General features: G+C 36.6%; 1 protein-coding gene across 1 annotated transcript in view; it reads right to left on the bottom strand.

Moving 5' to 3' along the window:
• Nucleotides 1–21,358, bottom strand: part of GPR158 (G protein-coupled receptor 158) — a gene marked incomplete at its 5' end in the record, with an annotated part of 324,229 nt that overhangs the window by 9,399 nt on the left and 293,472 nt on the right. Inside the window, 2 exons of the mRNA XM_079912544.1 lie at nt 311–416; nt 5,799–5,937. Coding sequence (XP_079768670.1) covers nt 311–416; nt 5,799–5,937 — 245 coding nt within the window. The remainder of the gene's footprint in view (nt 1–310; nt 417–5,798; nt 5,938–21,358) is intronic.

The raw sequence follows: 21,358 nt of genomic DNA, 5'->3' as shown, positions 1-21,358 counted from the left end.
TGAAAGGCCACCTTGAACCCCTAATAATTAAGACATGAATAGATATCAAAGTATTTGGAAAAGGACTAAAACAGATGATGGGTTTTGTACAAACTAAGGCAGTTAAAAATTGTGTGAGATGTTTAATACATCCCCAAAGAAAAGAGACACCTAGATTCCTGAGGAGGGAGTTTTAAAAACATTGTAGCGTGTCAAGCAAATCTTCACACCTCCCTTTGCCTATATTGCCAGATATTTTTTAAAGGAGAAACAATTCCACGCTCATTTAAAACAACTATCTTGCAAGAGAAAAGTAATGTTGGAGGAATACCTTTGGGATCAAAAGCAACCCAATGGTCACTGTCACAGTCAAATGAGTATGTGCAAAATACAGCATCAACATCCAATCAGACTGAAGTCTTGAGGCAAGAACAAATCTGAAATGAGAATTCACCACATTAGCAACCCAACAAGATCTCTACTTAAAACACTAGGATACTTGGAAACTCTTTTCCTCAATGTATTAGTAAAAGAAAGCAAGCAAGAAAGAAGTCATACTGTTATTTCTATGACATATATTTTCATCACAGAAGAATAAGGGTCTAAGTAACCCTAATTAGATGCATAAGATATGAACCCTTTAGTTCTTAAAATTATCAATAGTAAGAAAGATAACACATACATATATAATGTGCTAAACACTTCCTTGGATTATTATTTTGTAGGTAAGTTGAATGTGCAAAGCAAAAGCAGTGAACACATGTGAATTCAAAAGAAGAGTAGGTTAAAAAATGATTGTTTCAGGCAAATTTAGGTTATAAGACACATCCAAATAACTCTTGATCATAATATTCTTCACTTAAAAATATTAATTAGAACTAAGGAAAAAAATGGGTAAATATCTGTTTTAGTGAATGATCCCAGAAGTTTAAATGATAAGCAATGTAATGGATAAAATGTATGTACTAATGGTTTGTAATGTGCATCTTTTTAAAATTGTTTTTAAAAATTGAAATATAGTTGACATACAAAGTGCATCTTTTAAAATACAAACCTTAGTTTTTATAGAGCCTCAAATTATTTTAAAATAATTTAAAATATAATATTTAAAATCTTATCTTATTGAGGAATTTATAAACTTGTGTTCCAGGACGGCCCTTCAAGTAACATGTATAGGAAAAATTCATTATTAATATCTGATCTGGTAATTTGGGAATGTTTTCACAAATCAGTAGGTACATGTACAAACTAAAACTCATGTGTTAAGGACTCATCTATATGCAGAAACCAGATATTGCTTTTATTAAGGTCATTTTGCACTCATATTCTTCTTCTAATGTTTTCCCATCTATTGTTTATCCATAAAAGCTAAATATGAGATTTTAGTGCTTTTGGAATTAGAGAATTAGCATTTTGTTTCAATGATATACATCATCAAATTTGAAAAGCTCATATCCTAAGAAAATGCTTATGATATAATCATGAAATAAACATATATGAATCTAAAAAGAGAAGAGACTAATTTTATTTCTGCATTATACCATATTCATGACAAATTTACTAAGTAAATTAATATTATTAATATTTAAAACAAAATTTCCATCAAGGATATTTCTTCCAAATTTTCACTTCCATCTCTCCCCCCCCAAAAAAAATCAAGCTAAAATGGAAGCTCAGGAGTCATAAAAATGGAGATAGAGTTTTTTCCCCTGTGTCTGGAGATATAAAAAACATAGACTTATACACAGAAGTGCAGAATGGCCATGATACTTCACAGTCAACTAAAAGGGATTTTCTGAATTAACATCTTTTCTAGCTCCTTTGTGAGAAAAGTGTCTTCATACCTGCTTTGAATGTGACTGAATATTCACTTTGTTCAGGGACGGGATACTTTTGACTATACAGTCTGTGCTGGGTCAAGTAAGATTTTTTTTAAGCATTAAAATAGGATCATCTTACTCAATAAAAAGTTATAGTCTCTGAGATAGAATATTGAGGCACAGAAGCAGTAGAAAATGTACCCCTGAAAATAATACAATCCCAGTCTGCTGGGGCCCCTGCCAGTACTGGAGCAGACAGTTACAACAAAGGAGAAGGATTTACAGTCAAAAAGCAGCCTTATGTACTGGGAATTCCCATCTCAAATGCCAACACAGGTAAACTTGAAACTAGCCTGACAATATCTGGAAAAAAGAATGGGTACATATATTTTGAATTAAAACAGTGAATCTTCCAAAAAATAATTTTGAGATATACTAACATCGATTGTCCTTAATCAGCTTTTAATTACTGCCAGATTTTTTTTAGGTTGCAGTTTTGATTAGAAATACCTTAAGAACAACTGGGTTTTGAAATAGTATTAAAGCTTCATTTTAAAAAATAGTATTTCAACTTAAAAAATCGGTCCAAAAATCAGGCGCATCGAAATATTTGAAAATTGAGGCTAAGAATAAAGGCAAACTTTTTAAAAGCCTTGCACTTTCCCAAAGGTTTGCTTTATGCTTAGTACTAAAAATAAGTAAAGGGTTAGAACAGGCTGAGAGAAATGCCTTCTCATCATTTATCCTTCTAGACTTAACCCTTTTAGGTTATTTTTGTTCAGTCTGACAATTTGGTAAGAAAGAAGGTAAATCTGTACATAATATGTAGTCATAGTTTTTAATTTATATATGTGTATGTATAAATGTGAATACATACACATATGTATACATAATTTTATCTTTTAAGCAGACAAGAAGAACATATATATCCTATTGATAGAGAATATCTTTGCTGATGTCAGATGCCTTATTTAATATTATTTCATTCTAGGAAAAAATTGCCAAGATGGATCCAGCTGATTTAAATTTTTATGTTATTGCTTTTTATCCTTGAACTTTATTAATGCTGGAACCACAGCATATATGAACTCAGTCCACATGTAAATAAGAAGTTGTGCATACTTGATTTCTTTAATTATCACTGCGTTTTACTTGCTCCTGGCTCATCCCCCTAAAATCGTGTTCTGTAGATTTAATGTGTTAAACTATAATTCCATCACTGGTCCCTTATGGCCATACAAATTAAACATTCAAGAGAGTAGCTACGATTCTTTGGAGCCAATGTGCCACCGTCTTATCGAGTCTGGTCTATGTAGAAAGGTAAGTCAAATTTGGAACTTGAAATGCAGAGCTTCCCGTTCAGGTTTGCTTAGCCTTGCCTAAGAAGATACCAAAAGATACCAAGGCTGGTCCCTCTGCTACCATTTGAAGTCCTCCCTGTTCAAAACTGATAGGGGATTAAAGAGTTGTCTGGAAGAAGAGTATGCTATGTCTGCTCAATACCAAACCTACTAGGTTCACCATGAACCATTCAATCAGAGCTTGTGTCTACGTGAACCCAGCTCATGGTTTATATGATTCTTCTGGCTGGGTTGTTTGGGACTCTATAGGAAAGACCTAAGCAAAGTAAGAAAGCTATTTTCAACAAGTATTTAACATATTTCCTATCACCCTCGTTCAGTGATAAAACAGTGTTTTCTGAAGCGTGGCTGCTGTTATCAGATGTAAGGGTTGGGGGGATTCAATAGTCCATTACATTTGGAAAATGCTGGTTAAACAAAGTTAAACAGTTTATCTGTACAGCAGGACTTCTCGGTATGCTAGCGTCACTGTGACATTCCTACAAGGGAGCTATCAAATGTGATGTGTCATAAATACACATGCATATAAAAACATCTAACAGTGATTTACTAATATGTTAATAGTGCTTGTCTTTGGGTGGTTGGATTAGGGAGTTTATTTTCTCTTTATCATTTTATGATTTTTTTTGAAATAACCATCTATTGCCTTACTATTAAGAATTTTTTTAAAGTTCATTTAAAAATCATTTACCTTGCCTACTTCTGAAAGGACTTGGGCCAGCTGAGAGTTGAAAATCTATTGAAAAAACACATTAAATGATGGAAATTGAACAGAGTAAAATTGAACAGGTTGAAAAGATATAGATCAATTTTGGCAACTGTGTTGAACAGATTTAATTTCTTGGGCAATTAATTTGGTTCTAAGAAACATAACAGTTAATTTTAGGGCACAAGTGGGAAACTCTGCATGACAGTTACATTCTGACAGTAGAAGACATTTAAACTCGTCTGTGATAAGCCTCTTTTTTTCAATTTTTATTTTTTACTGAATATGGCTGATTTACATAGCCACTGTTTTATTTATTTATTTATTGGCTGCGCTGTGCAGCATGTGGGATCTTAGTTCCTTGACCAGGGGTCGAATCCCGGGCCCCCTGCATTGGGAGCGTGGAGTCTTAACCACTGGACAACCAGGGAAGTCCATGTGATAAGCCTTCTTACATGCTTATAACTCTCTAGTTGGTTTGTTAATATAACATTTAACTTATCAATGGTTCTAGATAAGCATGTTTGTTAGATCTTGAAACATATATGTTTGATACTCTGAAAACAAACAACAAAAATGATGCAGCTTTTTTGGGGAGAGGGGTTGGAAGAAATGTGAAGGCTCTGGAGCTCTGGCACCATGACAAAGTGCCCTCTGGTGCTCACGGCATTTTAGACCAGGGCATCCTCACTCATATCCTTGAGCTCTAGTCTGAGTGGAACTAGAGAAAGCATCCTTTTCTTTGCTTCTTTATGATTTCATATTCTGCGTCTCATCTGTCCTCCCTCTTCTACTCTTTCTCTCTTTTCTCTCTCTTGAGAGAGGGCAAGACAAAGCAAGGGGGCAAATTCCCTTGATTCCTGGCCGTCTCTGATGGAATTTCCAGGGTTGTCAGATCATAAATACCTCTTTCTCTTACTTTAAGAGTTTAAAAAGTGTAGATTATGCCTGAGCCCCAAATGTTCTTTGGCATCATCGATTCCTAGAAGTGCAAGATGTCATTTTATGATTATTGACTAAAGTGAGAGGTGATAAACATCCTGCAAAACTTCCGCAGATCCACACCTTTTCATCCTATTATTAATCTCTATCTTTCCACTGCGGGCCAAGACTAATATTCAAAATTTCTAATTACATTCTTAAGTGTGTCCTAACTTTTAATATATGTCGAACAATTAAATGGCATCTTTTTGTTGCTTTTCAGGCTATAGGATTCCTTTTTGGTTGCTGTTGTTTGGTTGTTGTTCTTGTTGAGGTAAGTCATACATATTTCATTTTGTTCACTTATCATAAGCCCCTTTCTTCCTCCTTTGTACTCATTGGTTATGGAGATACATGGAATAATAAGAAACGGAGGGCCAGGCCATATTTTCTTACCACAGAAAGTCATCACTACAGTGTAATGATGAAAGAACCCCACTGCACACAAAAATCCAGTCATCAACTTGGAGTGGTTTTTTGGTTCTGAATTCAACAGATTTCACATACGTAAGTTATCTGAGTGTTAAAATTTTGAAAGTATAAACCAGCATAATAAACATGAATGAAAACATAGACAATTTACCTGTATCTATTTTATAATGTATGCATGCATTGCTTTATATTTTCAGAACAAACAGTATTATGTATCATAAACAATATACCTAATGACATTCCCATAAGTGGTTTAACACAATACAATAACACTGAGTTACCCTTCCAAATAAATGAAGGCAATAAACAACTCATCAGAAGGAACTAAGAACAGCAGAGTTTAAAAAAAAAACAAAACGATTCATTTGCCATTTCTGTGACAAAGAAATTAGTCAAGTTATAAAACACTATCCGTCCTACATCTTTCCGTTATGCATCTTATCCAATTTTGCTATTAAATTAAACTGCAACACATCAGAAAAATAAAACAGTTGTTGAGTGGCTCTGCAGATCACTTGCCTAATTGTATGGAATATAGCGGAGATAATGAGCTCATTGTGAACTGCAACAGCCATATAGCGCGGCTCGTGAAAAGCTGATGGGACCGTTCGCACTGCGTAGCAGAGATAAACACCCCATAGGAGGAATAAAAATTCAGCTGTGAGAAGAACAAACAAACAATTCTCTGTTAGTTTTACAGGTGAAGAAGGAAGTAAACTTTAAGCTCTTTAGCATGCATTGTGTGTCTAGGATAGAAACACATAGAAACAGATGCATACAAAATGTTCATATATGAATACCTATGCCATATATTTATTTAAAATTTTTATTCAGTGTATAGAGGATTTTTTCACAGGTACACTTTGTGTTTTAATTGAAAAAAATTTAAATAGTGTTTGGCATCTCAGATTGTGGTGTGTGTGTGTGTGTGTGTGTGTGTGTGTGTGTATGTGTGCGCTAATACCTGGCTTTTTCCTAAAACAATTGCAATTGTAAAATAATTTTCCACATTCCCAACCTAAGTTTAAGCTGTTCATAGAGCATCTGGGTCACAATAAAGCCCTGAAGGCAACAAAAGTTTATAATGTGTTTACATGCAGCTCCTAGAAATTTAAATTCTTACTGCATTGAGTCTGGTTCAATACATAAAGACCTCCATTGCCAGAAATGTGAGAAAATAGGCTGCTAAACATTCAGTGGCATAGTTTATAATTGAACCATTATTTCTTCACACATGACAGACACCACATCTTTGGAGGGTATATGCTAAAGGCTTAGTGAAATTCACAATTACCTCGTTTGCTTGCTCAAGCCAGAAGAGACAAGCATAGTGTAGCAGTTAAGGATAGGGCTTCAGAGTCACACTAGACCTGATGGGGAATTCTAGCTGGATCCCTAATTAACTTTGCATAATCTGAGGCAATTTAACCTCTCTGGTCACAGTTTCCTTACCTGGAAAATGAGGATAATAAAAGTACGTATTTCATGGGATTATTTGCTAATGAAATCGAATCATGGCTATAAAGCACTTAAGAGTTTCTGACAGAGTAGATGTCAGATAAATAAATAAATAAAAACAGACGTTAAATAATTGGTTCTTACTGTTAAACATCTCCTTAGACCTTTTTTTTTTCAAACTGAATGTTGTTATTTTAATTCATTCTGAGCAGTAACTGTTACCATCCATTTTATCTGTCTTAGTGACATGACCTCATGGGAAGATGATATCTAATTAACAAAAAGAAAGCTCTAATTTGGAGAAAACATTTCACCAAATGCATTACCTAGGGGTAACCTACTTATATACTGAAACACTGATTTCCAGTCCCATATGCCCAGGTGTTTTACCTGCCAAAGTTTCAGCATATTTCTACCATATTTAAACAATAAGCAGTGCCCTACTCATTGAAAATCCCTTAAGTAAACATATCTGTCAAGAGTTACTCTAAAACCCTGATGTGGTCAGAAGTTAAAGGGAAAATAAACCTCACTCAAAGGTCTCCATGAGATTAGAGTGGAGGTCCCAATTATTCTGTATGCTGGCCACTGGCCATGTCTGTGAATGTTTTTTCCAGCCGAGCTCTACTGGGTCAGGAAATACTGACGTGTTCGTGTATAACTTTCTTTCCTAAGGCTTGTACTTCTGGTCCATGCTACTACTATTGCCTCTTCACTCAGGTTTGAAATCTCAGTGCCACCTTTCACTGATACATTTCTACCCTGAGTTACTTTTCATGGGTATCACTTCTCTCAATGTCCACAATTATAATCCTTGCCTAAGCTCCTACCAGTTTACTCCTTATTTGTTACAATTATTTACCAACTGTCCCATCTAAACCTGGATTCACCCTTTATTAATTCATTCTTCATAACAGTGACAAGTTCATTTTTCTGAAGCTCCACTTTGATCGTATCAGGATTTGTCCAAATCTCTGCCGCTCCATTTGGGTTAACTGATTCGTATTTCCATTAGAAGATTCACTCACACCCACTTAGGACCCTGGAATAATTCCTGCTCCCAAAGGAAGACTACAGGGGTTCCTGCTAGGACAGACATATCTCAAGTTTCAAGACTTTGATGACTTTCTTGCAAGTAAGTTTCAAGACTTTCTTGCCACCCAGGCTTCCTGTTAGCTGTCCCATTGCTTGGCCTTATTCTTTTGTGCTTGTATATTTCTTAGACTCTGACTTCTTGCCTAGTCTCTGGCCCTCACGTTAGCCTTTTGTGAGGAGCTGCATGCATCTTCATTTAGAAATCTTTAGTAGCTCACTACTGTTTTACTCCTTGCCCTCTATGACCTCATGTTATGCATTCAACACAGTCTCCCAAAGCTCCCCATCACGAACTATGAGCTGACCCAGGAAGACTCACCATCCTCTGAACACTCCAAAGATTCTTCTTGCTTCTGAGTCTTTGTTCATGCTATTGCTCACATACGAAATCTCCTCTCACCCGCATTTCTAAACATTAACCAATTTTTCAATGTCTGATTCAGGTCCCACCTCCATCACAAGGCCACCTGAAATGATTCTAACTTACACTGAAGTTTCCTTCCTCTAATCTCTTAAAATTTTTAACTATGTATACTACACAATGCAGAGACTAATAATGACACACAATATATAATTGGGAGAAAATTGTTCATGGAGTCTTGAGCCCCGACTGTGATGACCTTCTTCAGGGCAAGAATTGAGTCTTTCATCTATTTTTTCTGTCTTTGCCCACATAGATGATAGCAACAGTACTGATCACACACGGATAAGATTTAATAAATATTTGTTGAATTGAATGAATATAAATGATATCAGTTTCACGTCATTAGAGATGTAGGCTTTCTGTTACCCTACCACTCCATCTAACACTGATGGATGTCTAGATCAATCTAACATCTCTATACATGATACATCTATATACATGATCTAAAGATCATACTGGCATTATTCTTAATAGTGGCAATTGCTACTTACTGATAGACTGCTAGGTGTGTGGTACTGTGCTTGGCACACAAGAATGATGAATGCAAAAATATTATTTTTTTAACATCTTTATTGGAGTATAATTGCTCTACAATGGTGTGTTAGTTTCTGCTTTATAACAAAGTGAATCAGCTACATATACATATATCCCTATATCTCCTCCCTCTTGTGTCTCCCTCCCACCCTCCCTATCCCACCCCTCTAGGTGGTCACAAAGCACCGAGCTGATCTCCCTGTGCTATGCGGCTGCTTCCCACTAGCTATCTGTTTTACATTTGGTAGTGTATATATGTCCATGACACTCTCTCACTTTGTCCCAGCTTACCCTTCCCCCTCCCCATGTCCTCAAGTCCATTCTCTACATCTGCGTCTTTATTCCCGCCCTGCCCCTAGGTTCTTCAGAACCAAAAATTTATTATTAAACAATGCTAGTACAAAAATATACTGTAACTGAAGGATTCACATGTAGCTGAATTATGAAAACACTATCCCCTGCCACCTATTGCAGTGTTTTCATATAACGTTATACTGAAGATTTTTTTTTAAAGAAAAGGAGTTATCAGGTGAATTAGTGTGCTACAATGGAGAACTGCATCTAAAAATATAAGACAAAATAAGATTCCTCCTAACAGCTAAGCTGAACATTAAAATCATTTCATAAGCAATATCAAACAATATGCTCTGGCTGAAAAAAATATAATTAACTTCAGACTAACACTGCAATTAGTAAAGAAAATATGCAGATGTTACCAAATCTTGCAGTGTTATTACATGGGAGTTGAAATATGTGCTGTGCTTCTGCTTTAAAAAATAATTTCTGGTGGTAAATGATTTTGATGGGAGGCATGGGTATAGTTAAAAAGGAAATTGCATTCATATTTAAAGATTCAAATAGGGCTTTCAGAAAACTGAGGTATTCTATTTTTAATCTATAAGGAATGACAGTCAAAAGTTAACTACCATAGCTTTTAAAAAATTAATATGCCATAATGAAAGTAATTTCAAGTTATCTTTCCAAAGGCCTGGGTCAAGCAAAGAAGGGAGAATTAATATCAGTTCTTTGCCACTGAAGATGTCCCAGATCTGTTATCTTAGAACACCCACAGGGGCTGAGAGAAAGACAACATCAAAGTACAAATGTCTCTCAAGCTGCGGTCCTCTGCTTTGCCATGTTGCAAAGGCATTTTGTATTTAATAACATTTTATGCCTCTTAGCCTGTTTAAAAATTAGTTTACATGGCACAAATAAATACATACAAGAAGAATTTAGGTTTCATTTTCCAAACGCGTCTTTTAATTTTGTCTTCTGTTTTTCTCTAAATTCTATCCACTTAGAAAATTTATGGTCAAAGTAAACTTACTCTGTTTTTATTCTAATAGTATGGTGGGCTGCATAGAAGTTATGGTTAAGTACTAAGTCAAAGAACTTCAATAATGCTTGAGAACAGCTCAAATTCTATCATTCCAGGGTTTGACTTCAAACAGAAGCCTTGATACTCTACAGGCTTTCTGCCTTTTCTTTGGTTAAAATAAAGACAGTTATGAGACGTACAATGATGAAAACCATGAGAATGCTACTCCTGGTAGAATCTTAAAGGGTGAAGTGACTTTGTGAGACCACGTGGTCTGTGGGTACATTTTTCAATGTGTGGATGTGGCCGTGAAAGTGCTGCTTGGTGAGCTGCAGTTATCCTGGCTGTGGTGAAGTCAGTTTGTTCACCTGAGAAGCATGGAGAAGATGGATGTTGCAATGTATTTCACAACTAGGACACCGGGGACCAGAATGTCTGTTCCCTTCTCAGCTCCTGGGAGCAGCACATCACAGGGATGGGCAGAGCTGGGCCGTAGGATACGCCCATGGAGAAGCTAGCTCCCTCCCTGCTGACTCATAGTGAAGACAGCAGAACAGGGACTGGATCCCAGGTCTCCTGGTTCCTGACCAGGGTTCCCTAAATTACATCCTTCGACTGAGACTTTCTTTTGCTTTATTACTAACAGAGGTGGACAAAATCCTTGGAAGTATTTTTAACCTACTGAAGAAAATAAACATTTTTCCAAGCATCAATTGTTTGTGTTTTAAACAACTAATATACTAATTAGAATTAGCCAGTGGTAGTTAAAAGAATTCTACTCAAAAGTACTTTTTGTCCCTTATTTCGTCTGACTTCATAGCTAACATCTGTTGAATGTGCCAGGTGCTCTGCTTAATGCATTTTGTACATTATCTACATTTGGTTCCTTTAAAAATGACTGGGGATGAATTCGGGGGAAGATGGCGGAAGAGTAAGACACGGAGATCACCTTCCTCCCCACAGACACATCAGAAATACATCTACACGTGGAACAATTCCTACAGAACACCTACTGAACGCTGGCAGAAGACCTCAGACCTCCCAAAAGGCAAGAAAGTCCCCACGTACCTGGGTAGGGCAAAAGAAAAAAGAATAAACAGAGACAAAAGGATAGGGACGGGACCTGCACCAGTGGGAGGTGTGAGAGGTGAAAGAGGAGAAGTGTCCACACACTAGGAAGCCCCTTCGCGGGCGGAGACTGCGGGTGGCGGAGGGGGACAGCTTCGGAGCCGCGGAGGAGAGCATCCCAAAGTTAGCAGAAGGAAAGAAATCATAAGGAACAGATCAGAAATAAATGAAAAAGAAATGAAGGAAATGATAGCAAAGATCAATAAAACTAAAAGCTGGTTCTTTGAGAAGATAAACAAAATTGATAAACCATTAGCCAGACTCATCAAGAAAAAATGGGAAAAGACTCAAATCAATACAATTAGAAATGAAAAAGGAGAAGTAACAACTGACACTGCAGAAATACAAAAGATCATGAGAGATTACTACAAGCAACTATATGCCAATAAAATGGACAACCTGGAAGAAATGGACAACTTCTTAGAAATGCACAACCTGCCAAGACTGAATCAGGAAGAAATAGAAAATATGAACAGACCAATCACAAGCACTGAAATTGAAACTGTGATTAAAAATCTTGCAACAAACAAAAGCCAGGACCAGATGGCTTCACAGGCGAATTCTATCAAACATTTAGAGAAGAGCTAACACCTATCCTCCCCAAATTCTTCCAAAATATAGCAGAGGGAGGAACACTCCCAAACTCATTCTACGACGCCACCATCACCCTGATACCAAAACCAGACAAGGATGTCACAAAGAAAGAAAACTACAGGCCCATATCACTGATGAACATAGATGCAAAAATCCTCAACAAAATACTAGCAAACAGAATCCAACAGCACATTAAGAGGATCATACACCATGATCAAGTGGGGTTTATGCCAGGAGTGCAAGGATTCTTCAATATACGCAAATCAATCAACGTGATACACCATATTAACAAATTGAAGGAGAAAAACCATATGGGCATCTCAATAGATGCAGAGAAAGCTTTCGACAAAATTCAACACCCATGTATGATAAAAGCCCTCCAGAAAGTAGGCAGAGAGGGAACCTACCTCAACATAATAAAGGCCATATACAACAAACCCACAGCCAACATCGTCCTCAATGGTGAAAAACTGAAAGCATTTCCACTAAGATCAGGAACAAGACAAGGTTGCCCACTCTCACCACTCTTATTCAACATAGTTTTGGAAGTTTTAGCCACAGCAATCAGAGAAGAAAAGGAAATAAAAGGAATCCAAATCAGAAAAGAAGAAGTAAAGCTGTCACTGTTTGCAGATGACATGATACTATACATAGAGAATCCTAAAGATGCTACCAGAAAACTACTAGAGCTAATCAATGAATTTGGTAAAGTAGCAGGATACAAAATTAATGCACAGAAATCTCTGGCATTCCTATACACTAATGATGAAAAATCTGAAAGTGAAATCAAGAAAACACTCCCATTTACCACTGCAACCAAAAGAATAAAATATCTAGGAATAAACCTACCTAAGGAGCCAAAGACCTGTATGCAGAAAACTATAAGACACTGATGAAAGAAATTAAAAATGATACAAATAGATGGAGAGATATACCATGTTCTTGGATTGGAAGAATCAACATTGTGAAAATGACTCTACTACCCAAAGCAATCTACAGATTCAATGCAATCCCTATCAAACTACCACTGGCATTTTTCACCGAACTAGAACAAAAAACTTCACAATTCGTATGGAAACACAAAAGACCCCAAATAGGCAAAGCAATCTTGAGAACAAAAAATGGAGCTGGAGGAATCAGGCTCCCTGACTTCAGACTATACTACAAAGCTACAGTAATCAAGACAGTATGGTACTGGCACAAAAACAGAAAGATAGATCAATGGAACAGGATAGAAAGCCCAGAGATAAACCCACGCACATATGGTCACCTTATCTTTGATAAAGGAGGCAGGAATGTACAGTGGAGAAAGGACAGCCTCTTCAATAAGTGGTGCTGGGAAAACTGGACAGGTACATGAAAAGTATGAGATTAGAACACTCCCTAACACCATATACAAAAATAAGCTCAAAATGGATTAAAGACATAAATGTAAGGCCAGAAACTCTCAAATTCTTAGAGGAAAACATAGGCAGAACACTCTATGACATAAATCACAGCAAGATCCTTTTTGACTCACCTCCTAGAGAAATGGAAATAAAAACAAAAATAAACAAATGGGACCTAATGAAACTTCAAAGCTTTTGTACAGCAAAGGAAACCATAAACAAGACCAAAAGACAACCCTCAGAATGGGAGAAAATATTTGCAAATGAAGCAACTAACAAAGGATTAATCTCCAAAATTTACAAGCAGCTCATGCAGCTCAATAACAAAAAAACAAACAACCCAATCCAAAAATGGGCAGAAGACCTAAATAGACATTTCTCCACAGAAGATACACAGAGTGCCAACAAACACATGAAAGAATGCTCAACATCATTAGTCATTAGAGGAATGCAAGTCAAAACTACAATGAGATAGCATCTGACACCAGTCAGGATGGCCATCATCAAAAAATCTAGAAACAGTAAATGCTGGAGAGGGTGTGGAGAAAAGGGAACCCTCTTGCACTCCTGGTAGGAATGTGAATTGGTACAGCCACTATGGAGAACAGTATGGAGGCTCCTTGAAAAACTACAAATAGAACTACCATATGACCCAGCAATCCCACTACTGGGCATATACCCTGAGATAACCATAATTCAAAAAGAGTCATGTACCAAAATGTTCACTGAAGCTCTATTTACAATAGCCCGGAGATGGAAACAACCTAAGTGTCCATCATCAGATGAATGGATAAAGAAGATGTGGCACATATATACAATGGAATATTACTCAGCCATAAAAAGAAACAAAACTGAGTTATTTGTAGTGAGGTGGATGGACCTAGAGTCTGTCATACAGAGTGAAGTAAGTCAGAAAGAGAAAGACAAATACCGTATGCTAACACATATATATGGAATCTAAGAAAAAACAATGTCATGAAGAACCTAGGGGTAAGACAGGAATAAAGACACAGACCTATTAGAGAATGGACTTGAGGATACGGGGAGGGGGAAGGGTAAGCTGTGACAAAGTGAGAGAGTGGCATGGACATATATACACTACCAAATGTAAAACAGATAGCTAGTGGGAAGCAGCCGCATAGCACAGCGAGATCAACTCGGTGCTTTGTGACCACCTAGAGGGGTGGGATAGGGAGGGTGGGAGGGAGACACAAGAGGGAGGTGATATGGGTATATATGTATATGTATAACTGATTCACTTTGTTATAAAGCAGAAACTAACACACCATTGTAAAGCAATTCTACTCAAATAAAGATGTAAAAAAAATTAAAAAATGGGGCAGAATTCTGAATGCTAAAATTTCAAGTTTGGGTCAGAGACACTGTGTGGCGATACTAAGGAACACTGTTGTTAATCAAACAAACTTTAAAGTTCATACAGCAACCCAATTGTCCTACCCTCTTCCCCACTCACTGCCGGGAGCTCTAGGCAGAACTGCCCTGAGTACATTTGCAGGTTGGGTTTTCTTTACTGCTCCCTTTCACAGAGCTCTAGACGTGGGGTCAAGTATTTCACAAGCTCCACTGGACTGAGGAAGGGACAGGAAGTGTACTTTCCCTTCTCTCTGGCATATGTGTTTAAGATCTTTAAAGTTTGAGGTGGACAAGATCTTTAAAGTTTGAGGTGGACAGAAATGTGGTGAACCCAAGGTTCTTCCAAGCTTATGGACACACATTAAAGGTCATGAATGCAAGAAGAGACAGAAGAGAGGGACAGGATGAGATCAGGGCCCCTGAGGGCACGGGTCAAGGTCAGGGCAGCAGACTGAGTCTCCCAGGAATATCCCTTCCATTTCTCTCTCCCTGCCACTTGCCTGTGTGTTGTTTGAGGTGGGAGTTGGAATTGGGGTTATTTGTTACCACTTTAAATATGTATTTTAGGGCTTCCCTGTTGGCGCAGTGGTTGAGGGTCCACCTGCCGATGCAGGGGGCGCGAGTTCGTGTCCCGGTCCGGGAGGATCCCACATGCTGCGGAGCGGCTGGGCCCGTAAGCCATGGCCGCTGGGCCTGCACGTCTGGAGGCTGTGCTCCGCAACAGGAGAGGCCACAACAGTGAGAGGCCCGTGTACAACAACAACAACAAAAAAAATGTATTTTAAAATTTTAATCCTTTATGGAAGACTAACGGCATTGAGAATTGCCTTTGCTTGGGCGACATCACTAGAAACTCACTGTACTTTTGAAGGGCTAGCTTGAGTGGTTTTAGAATGACTGTAGTGGGGGTTACTGTCCCAAGACAGTCCTTACCCCATCACAAAATTCCTTTCACTTTCAGAAAGAAAAATGGCACTGTAAGGATAAAATTAAGGAACAAAAATTAATTAATTTATCCTTTCTCTCAGACCTTTAGCATCAAATAAATACTCCTCAAAGAAGTAAAATATTTTTCAGAAGATGTAGTATATAGATAAAAAAGGAAAATAACCTCCACTTGACTCATTCTAAAAACATTCAAGCAAGACCTTCAGAAAGTGTGTGTGAGTTTCTCATGATATAGCCCAAGCCTGTCAATGCGGTCAAGCTTTTATCCTTTGATTGAAAATTAAAAATACATTTTTAAAATGGTAACCAATGATGTAGCGCGGATTAAGGCATATGGTACATCAGAATAAAAAAAGATGTATGTAAATGATCCTAAATCATGAACATTAATCTAAGTCAGATGGAGAAGAAGTCTAATCTATTTTCCCCAATACTCATTAAAGGGTGCTTATATCACATTTCACCTGTCACAACACAGCCTAATCTTCTGGGGTGATTAAGTATCTTAATCCTTAGAAACAATTGCTATTTTAGAATTTCCCTATATAACTCAGTAAGAGTTAGTGTATTCTCAATTCCTTCTAAACACTGGTGTACAACTAATTAAATTACTGAACACATTGTCTGTTTTTTGTGTTTAAAATATTATACGAGGAAAGAGGAGAACAAAGAATAGCATGCTAATGAAGAAGAGAAAAGATTATATTTTCTGTGGTGAAAAGATTCCATGTGAAATTTCATGGAAATAAATGAGTACTTTTGAACAGTAAGGAAATCAATGTTGGAATTCTCTGAAAGCAACCAAATCTTTTAAAATTCCCAAATGGAGTATGTGAACCCAAGCTTATCACACCTGTTTAATCACTGCTTAGATTTCTCTCTATGTCTTTTTGTAAACTTGGTGAATAAAACATAAAGCAAGGGATGTCAAGCTCTAAGGGGTTTTCAGAACCATGAGATACCTCATATACTGGTGGACTTTTCACAACCAGGAAGAGATGGGGGAAGATCCTAATTTAGAAAACAGTCCTTGTCGGGGGATAGTTATTAGATCATGTAAATGCAGTTGAGAAGAGTTAGGCCATATCAGAGATACAGAAAGATACAGATAATAATAGAAGATAAAGAGAAGCCTGGATCGAGCTTTTTGTGTATCTTCTTGTGCTGGTTAAGGAAGGCAGCAAAACAGCTTTATTCTCAATTATGTCCACTTTTAATCACATTAGATTATCGCCACCTAACTTCTGGAAGAAATCAAGAAAACATTTCAGTGCTTGCCTAGATCTGAACTAAAGTTTGACCCAGAGATTTAGCCATGGAACAGAAATTCTAAATGTCCTTGAGGTTGCCATCCCTCAGCAGTCAACTTTTTGCAGCACTGTTGCTTTTTCTCGTAGGCAAGGTAAGAATCTGTCCACTTATTCTAACTTACCTTGGTCACCGGTGCTGGTTCAGTATGTTGTCTGTGTTCTGAACATGTAGTCAGAAATTGACAGCTAACCAAGTATACGGAAGAATGAACTCCACTGTGTTACCACCTCTGCTATCGAATTTATGTATTCCACACTTGGAAGCTATATATTGGAGGACCTTGGCCGCAAGCTCTAAATCGAGGTGTAAAGATGTGGTCTTGTGACATTAGGAAGGTAATTCAGACATGAGAGGTCAGTTCCAATCATTTGTCAGTTTGTACCAACCAACTAGGAAACTCACAGGGTAATGAAGTTTTAACTTTTTAACCATGATAAATTTGATTGCTATTATGAAAAATCCTGAACATGAATAACTGACTACCAATTGACTAACTGGCATACACAGATTCAGAAAAAAAATCTCATAATCCTACTACCAACTTTTTTCAAAATGAGTATGATTTGGGATAGTTGTTTGCTTTCTCCATTAATTTAGGGGAATGTTTGCCCATCCCAACTCCTTTATTCTTTACACAGCTCTAGGAGAATGGTGAAATAATAAAAATTTTTATCAAAAGCAAATCAGTTCTATTCTACTTCAATATTTGTAAATGCACTATGCAGTATTTTAAAAATTATAATTCTGATTTCTCATGCCAAATTTGTACCAAGCTCTTATTTTGACCAGATAGTTTGGATAAGTCAGAGGTCAAATTTCATAAAAGGGCTGGGGACTGTCATTTTAGTTTACATAATTTGCTCAAAAACACCTTCCCCAATCTGAACATACACTTTACCGTTAAAATTGATTTGGGTACAATTGTGTAACTCCTGGATTTTTAGCTTTAATGTGTCTCCTCACACTGGTCTAACCCTGACCACAGAAAATAATACACAATAAAGGAACTGAGTTCCTTCTCTGTTCATTCAGCAAATATTTCTCGAGAGCCTACAACTGACAGATACTTTGTTAGGTGCTAGGGATATAGGGTGACCATCCAGGCAATGTTGTGAAGAACAGATAGCTAGCTACTAGGTTGGGAGAGGAAAGAAAGTGAACAGATGTGAGAATCCTTCCTTTCGCCTTCAGTGAGCTACAGATAAGATACTGAAACACGCTTAGAGAAGTGCTGAGTCACATAAAGATGCCTAGGGTAAGTACTGCGGTATTATCTTTATTACAGATGTAGATGGTTTTCAAAGAAGTATGGCAGCTTAAGTTTTTCCAGGAATTCTAATCTGATCTAGAAATATTCTGGAACATCCAAATTTTGAGGTTCTCTTTCCAAGAGATAAAATAAAATCTTTTTTAAAAAAAACAGATTACTGGGCCTGTAAAGTGTTTCTCACCCTGGCCAATGTTCACCTGTCTTTCCCAGTCGCAATGTTTAGAAATACTTTATTTGCTTTCCATTAAAGTTTACTTCACATTTTTTTATATAGGACAAACAATGATTACTGAGAATTATAAACAGACATAAATAATAATGGGATTCTGAAAGTCATTTTTCTTCCATTTCTATGTTTTGAAATATTTCCTATGTTTTCAGATATTTCCTCAAAGAAGAAACTGAGGCTCATAGAGGTTGAGAGATTTTTCCAAGTAGTTTTCTATACCTGATTCCTCCTTCTGAAACACCTGTGGTAGGAAAAGCACCTACCTGGGCAGGTCTGAGCAGACCCGTGCAGTAAGCAAAAATAGAAAGGGCCCATTCTTTAAATTTATGACCCATATTTCTAACTGGAGTTCTACTTCAGTGAGAAAACTAGTATCACACTCTTTCAAATGGTTCTTTATTTTGCATTAAAAAAAAATAGATTGTTTCTGACAGGTAAAGGTGATCCGGAACACATGTTTATCAATAAATTAACCATCACTTTTCCTTTTTTTTCTAAATTGACTTCTGACACTAAGCTTCTTGACAAAGATTTTTCACAACAACTTTAAGGTAAAACCTATCTCCAGCCTCTCTACGTCCTTCCCCCTGCATAGAAACATTTCTGTTTAGGGAACGGGGAATAATTTAGCTTTCAGTACATGTTTCTTTCTGGCTGACTGAAGATACATGAATTTATTCTTGAATAACAGCCTGGATATAAAAATATCTAATGGTAAACATGGTACTTATAGAAATATATAAAGAGGACTGAAAAGAGGCATATGTTACACATTAGCAAACATTAAATTAAGAGAGGTTAAATATGGAATATCTAATACCACATGCAGAAAGAGAAATAAATGAAATCGCTGTAGGGCAGTGTGAAAAAAAGTTTATAGCAACCACATGTCTCTGAGTTTTCAAGATGGTCCTAATTTCAAATATTTGTTCCTGTTGTTAAATCACGTGTCTTGACTTTTCTTTACAGAATTGTGTTACTGCAAGAAAAGTGTAATTTTTGAAACTAAGGTGTTGCTGTAGTTTATAGGACAAAAACAATGACTGGAAGATAGCAAAAACACCACCACCAAACATTTAACTTCTTACCTCTTGATCTCTGTACCCTATCATTAGTCTTTTATTTTCCAGTATTTTACACTCTAAAGAAGGTCACATCTGTGATTTCTATATAGAAATAAGTAGCAACACATAACTCACAGTAACCTGCAATTTATTTTACATAAACTTTCTTTATATATAAGTAAGAATTTTATATGACAAACAAGATCCACTGAATACCTATAATGTCTCTAGTAAGGTGTTGAACACTTTACGGGAGATATAAAATATATAAAGGCCTTATTCCTCTCATCAGGTAGTTTACTATTGGTTTACACAGATAAGTGAGAATTGTTAAAAATTATTGAAAAGCAAAATTAGGTGATAAAGACTCTTGGTACAATGGTAGTTCAATAAAGGAAGACAACGACTCGGACCTGAACCCAGGAATCTTTATAAAAGAGAAGTTCTTTGAGGCATGGTAAAGTTTAGAATATTGTAAAGAGGTACAGAGAACACTTCCTTTGATAGGAACAGTGGTGGAGGTGGGTGGGAATTGTGTGAAGCATGAAGGAAATGCCTAACTGGAAAAGAGGGTAATGCTGAAATACACTGTAAATAATGCTGGATGGTTACATTTATTGTGAGTCTTTGCTTTTTTTTAAAGTTAGGGCATTTTGGGGGAGATGGGAGTCTTAAAAACCTGTTAAAGGAATCTGGAGAACCAGAAAGTGATGTGATAAATCAATAAATTCAATCTATTAATAGATTACTTTTAGGAGATACACACACACACACACACACACACACCCCGCCCCCGCCACCCCCCCCCCCCCAAATTCAGGGATTGTGGAGTTGGAATCATTAGAATGGAGAAAGACTTAGAGCCGTGCTTCTCAAAGTGCGGTTTCAGGACCGGGAGCAAAAGCGTTGACTTGGAACCTGTTACAAGTGCAAATTCTTGGGCTCATTTCCGCTTGCTCATTGCCTACCCAATGATGCTTCATTATGAATTTGAGTATTATAGTCTTTGTAAAACATAAAAGAAATATAATGGGCTTTTCTTCATAGTAATATTGGGAAATGATTTTCCCTAGTTTGGTTAACTTGGACTGAAGAACGTAAAATAATGTTATAGGTTTCTATTAAGTAGAAATTTTATATCTGTACAATTTGTTTAATTTTCATATCCAGACTAAAGTCAGAATTGGAATTGCTTCTTACCTTAGTTCTATGCTTTATCTTCTGATACTGATATTGATATCTCCTGATACGAAACTACTGATATCTTCTTTGATATTGATCAAAATAATGATGATTGACTTTATATATTATCATTGTAACAATTCCCTTTATGTACCCACATTGCTTTATTATTACAGATATCAGGCCTATAAGATTCCTAAAATATCTTGTCCAGAAAAATATTATTCCATTTAAATTGTAAACTAAATACACATTAGCTTCTAGCAAAATAGTAAATGTGAACATTCAATGAACAATTGCCAAATATGGGGGAGACAGAAAATGGGAATTAAATTCATGGGTTTATTTTTGCCAAATAAAATTAAGATTTGTCCCTGGTTGACTGAGGGGAATGACAACAAAATAATAAAGGGTTTTTGTATTTTGGGAGGCTTAGTTTTAAATAGCCCAATATTAACAACAGAAAAATTCCTATGGATTTTTCTCTTCCTCATTTTTCAAAAAACTGAGCTACCAGAAAAAGAATCTGTTTTTGGCCCAACTCATCATGGGATTCTTCCAAGTTCTCCAGCTTCTCAGTCACATAATTTACTATCTCCAAGGAGCATGGCTTTGTGTTTGTATAATACTGGACCTCCAGAGAATTCCCAATAAATTATCTTTAGAGGAAAGATAAATTAGAAATTTTGCCCAGAGTGCTCTAGATACCAAGTCTGATATATCATAGGACCAAAACTATATAAAAAAATACCAGTATGTTTC

This window comes from Stenella coeruleoalba (assembly GCF_951394435.1).
Source record: "Stenella coeruleoalba genome assembly, chromosome: 2".
NCBI lineage: Eukaryota > Metazoa > Chordata > Mammalia > Artiodactyla > Delphinidae > Stenella > Stenella coeruleoalba.
This window is presented reverse-complemented; position numbering and strand designations above follow the sequence as displayed.